Raw genomic sequence first — 11,830 nt, 5'->3', positions numbered from 1 at the left:
ATATTTTGTCAGGTTATTTAACTTCATTATATCATCTTTTTATTAATATATGATGTCATGGTTATATTGCATATTTAGACTGGGATTGAACCGAAGGCCCTCTAGTTAGTGGACGAACCACTTTACCTCCTGAGCCACAGCCGTGCATGCAGCTCTGCTCATTCAGATCAGATTCGTGCTTTGGTTTAAGATTTCATCTTTTCACTGAGATTATAAACTTTGCAATAAATAAAAGGTGAAAGCACAGAAACGCTGCAGTAGGGATATGAGTGAGATATCTGCAAGCGTGTGCATTAATGTAAATGTATTTAGCATCATGAGACGTAGTTAGAAACTCAAGATTGTGTGTCTGTGTGTAAGAATGCAACACATTCCGAGGTGTAGCGTGAATTATTTATTATTCCTCTGGATTTAGCTCCCAGAGCAGAACATTCAATATTAACTTGACATTCCTGCCTCCCTGTTGATTTGTTAGTTTGTCCTTAAATTACCGAGGATCCACGCGTCCACCAATGATGCACTTCATGCCGATAATGTTTCTCTGAATCCAGAGTAACGTGAAGCTAATTCTCATAGTATCTGACAGAGAAGAATTTCATCATGAGATGGCAGCTGCATGGGGATGCTTTGGCCAGAACCATTTAAATGTACAAAACAGGACTTCTGTGCCTGCGAGTTCACAACCTCCGCAGAGAGGATTTGGCAGCGTACAGTGAGTAACTCAATATAGATGAGCTAACGAGGCTGAACTCAGATTGAACAGTAAACCAAACCTTGAGTTCCTCTGGATATTTCAGTCATGATGCTGATGATTTTCAGAGTTCAGGTTGAGATCAGAGGTTCATCTCTGCTGTGCTGCTGTCTGAGCACAGGATAAATTTATATTCGATATGAGTTCTGCTGGCACTGCCTTCGTTTTAGCATGAACTGTTTCTGACATGACAACTCTCTGTCATGTTACCAGCAGGTCATATCAAGAGTGGTACAGGTAGGAACGTTACAGTTATAAGTTATACGCCAGTGCTGGTTTCTGCAGACCGGGCCTAGGATGGTATTCCTGTTATAATTTAGGGTATAGCCTATAAATATCATTCTGAGCCTTTGCAGCTAAGGTAAAACACTGCATTTTGTTCTCCTTATACTTTAAACACTTTTTTAAAAATATTATTAGTCAGTGTAATAATAATGTTATTAAATATTCAGGTTTTCTTTCGGGAAGATTCTTGTAATCATGATTTGTGTATGTTAGGTTAGCTTGAGGTGCTGATGTAATTATTGCTCTTTCCTACTGATAGATAACCATAAAAAGAATGACCTTTCATGACCTTTTCCATTTCTGAAAACGCCCACAATCAGTGGCTCAGTCAGACTTAAGGCAGAAGTGACTGCGTCGTTAGAATTATCAAATTTACGGAGCCACTGATGTCCCAAAAGATTATATATAAGTTATTATTTTGTGGGAACAAGTTGAGATCTTGTCCGATGCAAAGGTACAGAGTATTATTTTTAATTTATGGGGAGACACCAGGATAGATGGTTAATGGGGAAGTGTTGATGTGCAGATACCTCATCCATCATAACCCATACGTTATTGGCCAATATTCCCAAAGCAGCAGAGCTCGGCCCATAAACACCTGTGAGTGTCATAAAGCGAAGTGAAAGGATCTGATATCTTAAATTAATCTGCCAAGAGCTGTAGCGCATTAACAGATGAGACGTCCACGGATTTTTATTGATTCATCGGATCTGTCTTCAGCTCACAGCCGATGACAAACAGGAGCAGATGACGGGCTGGCAGGAGACGGAGTGAGAGGTTAAACAGAGGTGACAAGCTCAGAGGAAGGTGGAGCATTTACCACCAGGTCTGATGATCAGAATACTTTTTCACACACACACACACACATACACACACACGCCAAAGTGAAATGCAGCAGTAATTCTTGTCAGCTTCCTTTTAAGGCCACGGTTGGAGCTGTGAATTCTCCCCGGCCGGTGTCGCCTTTAAGCTAAAAGGATGATGCTTGAAATAGCAATGCTTATTTCTCAGTAGCAACAGAACATGTGAATAAACCCGAGAGTTGCTGGGTCTTCGCTTTCCTCTTTCCTCTTCTTTGTGCCCGGGCCGCTCCTTTCACCCAGAGTGTGCTCGGTGTTTTGGTCACTTCAGTCCCGAGTCAAAACAAGGTTGAAATGATGAACTTCAGGAGGAGGACTACACCCACGGCTCTGCCAAACACCGCTCTGATTCTGTTTACACAGCGACGGGCCGAGAGTTCGAGGGAACACACTCTGCATCGCATGTAATTGCTTGTGATTCACTCCCCGGACTTCAAAGACATGGGAGTGCTGCAGGTCAGGGGTCAAAGGCTCCACTGTTGCCCAAATGCCCCCGAATTTCCTGTTTTGTCTGGATCCCTGAGTGGAAAAGGGATCTCCAATGTGGAGGCCACGATCTGTCGCTGCAGCCAATGAGACAAAAGGCTCCTAGACTTTTGTTTAACTCTCACAGACATAATGGGTTTGAACCGCTGAGTCTTTTTAAGGTTATCACATGAAACCGAGTCACAGAAAGAACGGAATGTAACTTCGACTCCCTGATTTCGTCTCGTCAGGATGGATGCGTCTTTACTGCCATGGTAAACAAGAACCTCTCTCTCCCACTCTTTTCTTTCCATCTAAAACCAGACCAAACCGGTTATTCTCAGACATATATCACTTTAAAGCGAGACAATACAAGGGAGAGAAAAAATGGGTTTGCATTTGAAAAACAATATTATTTGTCCATTTTTACAAACCCCAAAACGTTTTAAGTGTCGTGCAAATGCTTTTCCTGAGGATTCTCTGCAAAACACACGAGTCAGAACACTCAAAGTACATATGTGAGTTTTTTTGGGGGGGTGGGGTTACGTGCAAGTAAGTGGCCCCAGTGCTAAATTACACTGCAGCATGGTCCCTCTCCGAGCCCACATCTGGGATTGGCCCTGACAACTGGATGCCGTGCTGCTCTAATTTTGGTTACTTTGTTTATAACCCTATAATAGAGACAGTAGAGGACCACAGGGCTGGAATGAAGGAGGGCAGGCAAAGCAAAAGCAGTCATTTTGAAAAAAGAGAGCTCTTGGGGATTGTTGATGATGCAGAAGAAGTATAAAGTTGGGTAGAAAAATAATGAGCTTTTTTTTTAAAGATTCCTTTGTGAGCTTGTTTTCTTTTCAACACCATCGCAGCGGCTTCCCCCCTTCAGACCTGGAGGATGCAGGTTGGAGCTTGTCGGGTTGGGTAAGCACGGATGGAACAATGATGAGAAATCTGTAATTACACTGGGAGCAGATCTGGGCTTAGCCGGCCCACTCACTCTCTTTGGAGTCTGAGCACGGACATAATCACTGAATACACTTTGTCAACACGTGGATCGACTGTATAAAGTCACTTAGGGTTCCTGACAATAAACAACATGTTGACCTGAGGACACGGCTCAGCTCACCGGATGGAAACAGGAACGTGGCCGTGCACCAGATCTCCTCAGTATGAGGGGATTAAACTGTTGCTGTGCACTGATTTGTCAGCTTCCATCTCAAAAATCGCTAATCCCAACATATGTGAGCAGTTTCAAGAAAGAAATTAGATTATGTCTGGAGCGCTGCAGCCGGCGACTTCAATGTGAGGTTCCACATCTTAAATCTGACATATTCTGTCTACATGTCACAAAGTATTTTAAATTGTGCTGTGTGCCGTCTGTGTGCAGCCTGAAGCTGCCACGTCATCCAGGAAGTGCTCACAGCCTCAAGGCAACATCAATGCACATTTAAGTAAATACAAATGATCTGAAATGAAGCATTTTAATTAAAACCATTTGTTGTCACCTTGAATTTAATGACTTTGATGGTTCATTTCTAAAAATCAAATATCAAGCTAAATAGACAGATAGATGGACGGATGGAAAACTCCTGTGTTACAGCAGCTTCTCAGTAGAGCTCATACCTCCGCCGAGTCCAAACAGTCCTCAAAATGTCAGATTTATGATAATACCCACAAATTATTTCCTACAAAATTGACAAAAATGTTTAAAAAAAAAAAAAAAGTATCTTGCAATGTTCGGGAAAGTGATAAACATACATGGATCCACTCCTTTAATCAGATCCACTCTGAAGAATGTAATGGTTTCCCTCCTGGCCAATACTAGACCCATGTCTGTTGATGAAGTATTTTTAAGAGTGGACCAGTGAAGAAAGACATGAACTCATTAGCTCACACATCCTTAGTCTTAACTTGATCACCTATACGTTTATAAAGCGTAATTAGGGCCGGAGCACTGACAGGCACTGACAGATGAGGCCCTATTGAAATTGTAAGGATTATTATTATTATTCAGGCAAATGAATTGGCTCTTTAAGGGCTTTAACATGCTCAAATTCTTACCAAAATTTGCAGAAAGTTAGAAAGTGGTGAAAATTTACGTAACTCCACTCCCGCAGTGTCAGTGGTCAAAAATCAAAGGAATCATTACGTCTTGCAAAGGTGACGTCCCTCTCTCTCTCTCTCAGAATTTTGACATTTCCTCAAACCGTGTAAACATTGAGGTGCGGCAAGGTTCATCCTTTGCCAAAGGAGACAATGTTGTCATAACTCCACTGTGCATTGTCCTATCACCACCAAACTTCTGTCTAAGGATCAGAGTCCAAGCCTGTGCAGCTCTATGTGTCAATATTTCCTCAGTCATTATTTATTTTCTTCAGGCAAAACGCATGCAACGCTTCAAAATGCATGTGCTTTAAGAAATTGTATTTTGTATTGACCCCTCTGTTAATGTTTGATATAAATAATTTAAAGGGACGGTGGACAGACACAGTCTCTACGGGGTTGTGTGACTGATCCAGAGAGAGCAAAGAGAAGTGTGTAGCACTGCAGCTCTGCTTCCTGGTCCCAACTCTGGGTTGTCATTTGGGGTTTATAAACTGAGTAGTATTCCTAGTTCAGATTTTTATCCCATGTTTGACTTAAGACTCTCCATGAAATATATTAGAAAAACCTTTCAGTTGGTCCCAGCAAGTACAAAATGTGTTTAATGTATTTATTAAGGCAAATAAAGCTACTTTTAGCATCAAGGAACATGTATAACACTTGCTCAGTTCATTAAGTTGTGACTGAACGGACACGGCTTGAAAAACAACAACACAGAGAGCATGACTAAAAGAAGTTTCATCTGGAAAGACATTGTGATACAGATTTTTATTGCAAAAATCGTCCAAGTAAAAACTTGATTTATAACCAGTTTATTGTACCAGCTCAAGAATGAAATCGCTCAGTTGTGCAACAAAGGATCGATGAATTCTGTCCGACCAGAGAGTAAAAAATACAAAGATGCACAATGAAAAAAGTGGCACTGAAGGAACAAGTTCAGTTTGGACTCATTTGCGTTCTAGGAGGTATACAGGGTGTAGGAGAAAGGAGAACCTCAGGGGGCAGTGTAACGGGACCGTACAACACAAAAGCTCTTACATCTCCGCATGAGGACAAATGATATTCAGACAGTGACATAATCCAAACAGGGAACATTTCATTTCATAATTTAAGGAGAACATTGGATTATAAGAGATGGCGGGAAGAAAACATGGAACACACAAGATTCCACTGTATCAGATTCGGATAATTAATTCATAAATGAATAACAAAATTTCATCCTGAATAACTTATGAGTTCTTATCTATCGGTATATTAGATTCTGTGTATAAAAATACTGCTCCGTCTGCTGTGCACCCTCAGAATCTCTTCATCTGTCTGCGCTCTTGTCTCCTCTGCTTCTTCTCGTTCACTTCCTCTGGCGCTGATGGGTTGTCGGCCATGAACCAGGGGCCCAAGAAGTTCACCCAGAGCAGGTGCATGGCTCGGGCCGGGGCCTGAAGCACACACACAGGACCAAGATCAGATCATCAGACATCAGGAAAACAATTTGGCAGAAAAACAGCAGCTTTCTCACAAGATTTATCAGGGGAACTAGACACAGAAGAACATGAAGAAAAGCTCATACCAGCAGCCAGAGGTACCAGAAATAAGAGGAGATGATGCTGAGCACTTGAACGATGGCTGTGAGCAGGACCACGTCCTTCAGGTGCCTGAAACCAGAACACAGAAACACACAGGTAAGACATTATCACTGGTGCAAACAGAGGCAGCTCAACATCAAAGGGTGTCTGTTAAGTTTCATTGGCCGTGGTTTATTTAACCAGAGGGAAAAACATAAAGCTGCTATTCATTTAGACGCTTGAATATTAAACAGGAAAAGGATGAAAGGGTCTTTGTGCCTTTCTTAAGACTGAAGACGGAGAAACGAGGATAAAACTTCTTACATTTTCTGACACAAAAACTAAAAAAACAAGATTAAACATACAAATAACAGAAAAATATTACACACACACACACATATATATATATATAGATACATATGCAGTAACAGTAGTCTTAAGGTGCAGGTAAAGTATTGCCACAGGATCCAAAGAATATTGTGCATTTAAGTGCAAGTTCACTGGTGTTTGTGACAGTCACACTAGTGTGAATTTAATGAATTAAAATTAAACAATATCGTTATCCTACTTGTGGTAACATATACAGAATTAATAAATTCAGAATAACAGAGAAACACTCTCCCCTACTGATGCAGAAGTGAGGCAAGTTTTTATTTTGAATTTTACATTTAACATCGTCACATCCAAATTAGGACATAAATGTGATTACTTTCTGCAGTGGAGCATGATGAGCTGTGTTTTTCTGTCCTGAGTATTGTCTGCAGAGCTTCCTGTCTACACCATGTTTCATCAATCAGAGGGTAAGGACAGACTGAATGTAGCCTGACAGGTGAAACCCAGGGCAAAAAAACACATCCACCAGCTCCTCATGATAACTCACAAGACGAATCACTGCTGTGAGAGCAAAGTAACATTTGACACCATCGATATTTACTGTATGTACACTGAGAATCTTCATAGAGACATTTTGCATCCACAAACAACAGGGTTCCTACAGGTTTTAACAAGATAAATTTAAGACTTTTTAAGACCTTTTTAAGACCACTTTGAATAGAATTTAAGACCTATTTCACGACTATACTGGCAAAAAGTATGAAGGAAAATTACAATGAAAGAAGAAATAAGTCACAGAATTACTTACAAAGTAAATTTATATCCACTCAACATAACAATAACAATACACAAGCTTTAAACAAGCTTTAAACATGCATTAAACATGCTTAAAAATAAATTGAAATAAAAGGATGTTCCATAAAACATATCCAGAGAAGGAAATTAAACATCCCATCTTACACTACAAAACCTCTAACTTCTCAGCTCTGGCCGAATCAAATTTAAGACCTTTTTAAGACTTTTTAAGGCCTAAAATTTCAATTATTAAATGTAAGACCTTTTAAGACTTTTTAAGACCCCGCGGGAACCCTGCAACCTGGTTCTGATGCTACTTTCCCAGTTACCCAATACTTTAGTGATAAAACAACAATGTGCAAAAAGGATCCTGTCTGTATTTTGGAGATTACTCACTCTGCCATTCCCTGCTCCATGTTCAGGTCGATTCCTCCGTCCAGGAGACTTCCATCCTCAGCAAACGCTGGCTTGGCCATCGCAGTCATGGTGCGGTAACTCCCGCCATATACGGCTAATGCAAACATGAGCAGCAGCTGCAGGAGCAACACAAGGTTTAGGTTCCAGAACGGACACTCGCATGAGATCAGCGAATATGAGGATTTTAAATCATCTTAAATCGAGCAGACTCACCCATGTCCAAAAGGTAGATGAACTGTAGAAAACCAAAAGATTTACGGTAATGTGTATCGCCTGCGGTGAGGAGCAGAATTAAACACAGCATCAGCATTTAGTCAATTCATCGATTTATTAAACAACTGTAGAGTAAGTGTCGAAACCTGATCCAGTGAGAAGAAGGAAAGACACAAAGAACAGTTCTCAGTGAAGTAAAGAAGATGTAATAAAATATTCTTTTCTCTTCACTGAACAAACACACAACCAAAACAACACTTGTGTTCTTACGTTAGCTCCGAGGATGACTCTTGTGTAGAACTTCAGCGTGGTCTCGTTCTCCTCGTAGATTTGCTTCTTTCCCTTCGTGCCGACTTTCCCTTTGGGCTGTCGAGCAAAACACAAAAAAAGCAGGTTCAGCAAAATTCGTCTGTTTTTCAACTTTTCTTTCAGACATGAACTTCTCCTGGTTGGTGACCAGACCTCCTGCTTTCTGATGGTGGGGAATTTGATAAATAACTATAACTCTTCACTTGTGTGATTTGTGTGTCTTCAAGTGTTAAGATATTTAATCTATAGCTAATTAGAAATAAAAACCTAAATCGTTATTCAGCATTCATGTGACTTGGGAAATAAAATCAAAGCTCTAGCTTTTAATAATAGATCTATATCAAATAAACCACCAGTCGTATCACCCTTAGCTACCTTCAGCAGTTCAACATATAAATACATTGACTTCAAAGCCACATTCATTCTTCTTCAATTCAATAAGGAAATTATTGCCAACTGTTGTTGTTGTTGTTGTTATGTTAACTCAAAAAACTAAAATCAATGCAACTGCCATTTTTGTGTTTTCACAAATGAGCAAGTGGGCCTCAGACAAATAGAAACTCTAACTCTTTTTAATAACCTTCCAAGGCCTTTTATTCTAGAAGTTGTTAAAATATTTGGAACCATTACAATTATTATAACTGAGAAGAATCTGTAGGAATTCATGTGTCGGTGTAGAAAAGGTGTTTACTCTACGACTACAGGTTAATGGAGAACAGGACTACAGGAACAGGACTACAGGTGAAGGGAGAACAGGACTACAGGTTAATGGAGAACAGGACTAGAGGTTAATGGAGAACAGGACTACAGATTAATGGAGAACAGGACTACAGGAACAGGACTACAGATGAATGGAGGACAGGACTACAGGTTAATGGAGAACAGGACTACAGATGAATGGAGAACAGGACTACAGGTTGATAGAGAAAAGGACTACAGAACAGGACTACAGATGAATGGAGAACAGGACTACAGGTTGATAGAGAATAGGACTACAGAACAGGACTACAGGTGAATGGAGAACAGGACCACAGCTGGATAGAGAACAGGACTACAGGTTGATAGAGAAAAGGACTACAGAACAGGACTACAGATGAATGGAGAACAGGACTACAGGTTGATAGAGAAAAGGACTACAGAACAGGACTACAGATGAATGGAGAACAGGACTACAGGTTGATAGAGAAAAGGACTACAGAACAGGACTACAGATGAATGGAGAACAGGACTACAGGTTGATAGAGAACAGAACCACAGCTGGATAGAGAACAGGACTACAGGGTTGTAGTCTGAACATGTGTGTGATTCTCTCACCGCCATCTCTCTGTGACAGGACTACAGCTGTTCGCTCTTCACATGAACTTCCGGGTGACGCCTCTTCTCTCTCTCTCCGAGTCACTGCATTTAAAACACAAGACACCGAACCACGAATCTGGCTGCGTGAAATCTCTAGGACCACATCAGCACTCGGCGAATACTGAATCTTGACATTTCCGGCGCAGGAGACTGACGTCATCAGTCCGCGGCGGGCCTCATTCGAGTGACGCATGCGCAAGAGCGGCTCGTGGCAGTTGGTGGTGGGGCGACATCTGCTGGTGTAACTATATTTAATGTCATTTCCCATCTTTTACTTCATCTTATTTTGTTTTAGTTTGTCTTATCTTACTTTATTTATTGTCCATCCATCCATTATTACAATTGTATTATATTTTGTTGTATTATATTTTATTGTATTTTGCATCCCTGTATTATTTCACCAGCATAATACCATAATACCATAATACCACGTTTATTTTTCAAACACCATAGTTTGAGTATTTCAGTACAGTAGGGGGCTATGTGTGTGTGGGAATGATATATGATTAAATATCATTTAAAATCTGGTGTCCTGTATTTGTGTGTCTTTACTCAGCTTCATGATTTATTTTAACCTCCCTCTTGTTTGAATCATAATTCTACTCTTCATTGTTCGTAATGTTGATAAACAGCCTCTTACATGTTCCTCTTTTAGTTATTTTTGCTAGAAACGGAGCTTGCACCAGGGTTTTCTCTTGTGTCATGGCGCCACCTAGCGTCTGCTTCGGGCCAGTTCGGTGGCTTTGATGCTGTTGGTCCACCACAAGAGGGAGCCCAACACCAGCTTTTTTCATGAAATTCTGAGCAAAAAGAGGACAAAGAGGACAAAATTGGGACAAAAATAAAACAAAATGAGGAACGCTTCACGAATTTGCGTGTCAAAGCATATTACACTCCCTTTCTTTACCCTTGGCACCATGCAAATCTTCTCTGTATCGTTCCAATTTTAGTATACCCTGAGACCTAAGCTTCAAAGGCAAATTTTGCAAGGATGACGCGCAAATTCGTGAAGCGTTCCTCATTTTGTCAGTACAATGTTATGTTATTTTGTTGTGTGTACATTTCATTTGAATAATGTAATATCTTTGTTACAAGGATGAAAGACAGGTTGTACACTACATGTATAATATACATTTATTCCTGATGTGGAATTTTGTTTAACAATTCACAAAATTAAACTGCACTTCTCTACATGATGCAATGTAATAAGTACAAGGTTCTTCACTAAAGAGTCCAGACTGCTGTCTATTTGTACATGTGTTTACAATTTTTATTGTATTGACTTGGAACCTTATCTTAAATTCATATTTAGTCTATGTGGATTTCTAAGGAGAAAACCACAGACATATTAATTATGACTAAACACACTAAGTATTGGAACTTTCTCACTGTGACAATTGATCACTATTTAAACCAATGATACTATTAATATATGAACTGCTTCATTCCAAAACAGTCCAATATATGAAGTACCTCTTGTAAGAAATTGACTATACCATGCATTTGACTTAATCTCAGTACTGTGATTATTACACTTTTATATTCCACAAACAACAAACGATTATAACTACAATCCAACATGATTAAATAATGACAAAGTTTGTGATAATAACGTCTGTCATGTTTTTGTAATACCACTAGGTGGTAGCATTTAGATGACATTCTTCACCAATAATATTGAGAACAACTTTTCAACTCACATTGAAATGTGTATTATTCACTATGCAAAACATTATTGTGTAGTGATTGACCAAATCATATTGATTGAATCATATGCTAACGGCCTCTCAATCATACAGAGATAAGTAATTACGGAGAGGGCAAGCCTATTAGTATACTTATAAGTATTCTTCTTCTTGTTAAAGCTTGTTTTTGTTAAAAACCCACCTTTTACATTTGGTCAAGCAGTCACATTATCACATTCATCTCACTTCAGGTGAGGAATGACAGATAAAATACATTATTGTCAAGTAGAATGATATAAAGGGAACACATTGTTAACAGGCTGAAACCACATGTGTTTTCAAACAGATATTCTTTGTGACTGAGTTCTGAGAGACAGCCGCCTCTCACCTGCACATCCTTCGAGGTCCTGGGATCTGGCTGTTCCTCCTGGTCGGCTGTGCAGGTCAGGCTGCTCTCTGTGGCTGGCTTGTTCAGGAATGGCCCTGGTTATTTGACCATGTTGCAAACATGAAAATAGACTTTGTAAGAGCCTTCCTGTCATGCCCGCTGCCCAGTGTCACCTTTGACTGGATTTGCCTTAATGCAATGTGTTATGGCTCTTCACTCAGTCTATTTTCTGGAGCCCAAAGGCCTCTGACTGGTAGAGGTTCTTCGAGGTTCGGGACCCCTGCCAGCTTCCTTTACTTTTGCCGACTCAC

General features: G+C 40.1%; 1 protein-coding gene across 1 annotated transcript; it reads right to left on the bottom strand.

The window, feature by feature from the left end:
* Positions 1-5,210: 5,210 nt before the first annotated feature.
* Positions 5,211-9,581, bottom strand: tmem208 (transmembrane protein 208). Its single transcript, XM_061068107.1, has 6 exons — positions 9,405-9,581; positions 8,052-8,147; positions 7,782-7,841; positions 7,548-7,684; positions 6,029-6,113; positions 5,211-5,897 (listed from the first exon to the last, which is right to left on the bottom strand). The coding sequence occupies exons 1-6, from the start codon at positions 9,408-9,410 to the stop codon at positions 5,760-5,762; spliced, it is 522 nt and encodes a 173-aa protein (XP_060924090.1). The 5' UTR covers positions 9,411-9,581; the 3' UTR covers positions 5,211-5,759.
* Between the last annotated feature and the right edge of the window lie 2,249 nt (positions 9,582-11,830).

Source organism: Limanda limanda, chromosome 3 (assembly GCF_963576545.1).
Source record: "Limanda limanda chromosome 3, fLimLim1.1, whole genome shotgun sequence".
NCBI classification, from domain to species: Eukaryota; Metazoa; Chordata; class Actinopteri; order Pleuronectiformes; family Pleuronectidae; genus Limanda; species Limanda limanda.
The sequence above is the reverse complement of the archived record's forward strand: the minus strand, read 5'-3'. Positions and strand labels throughout refer to the sequence as shown.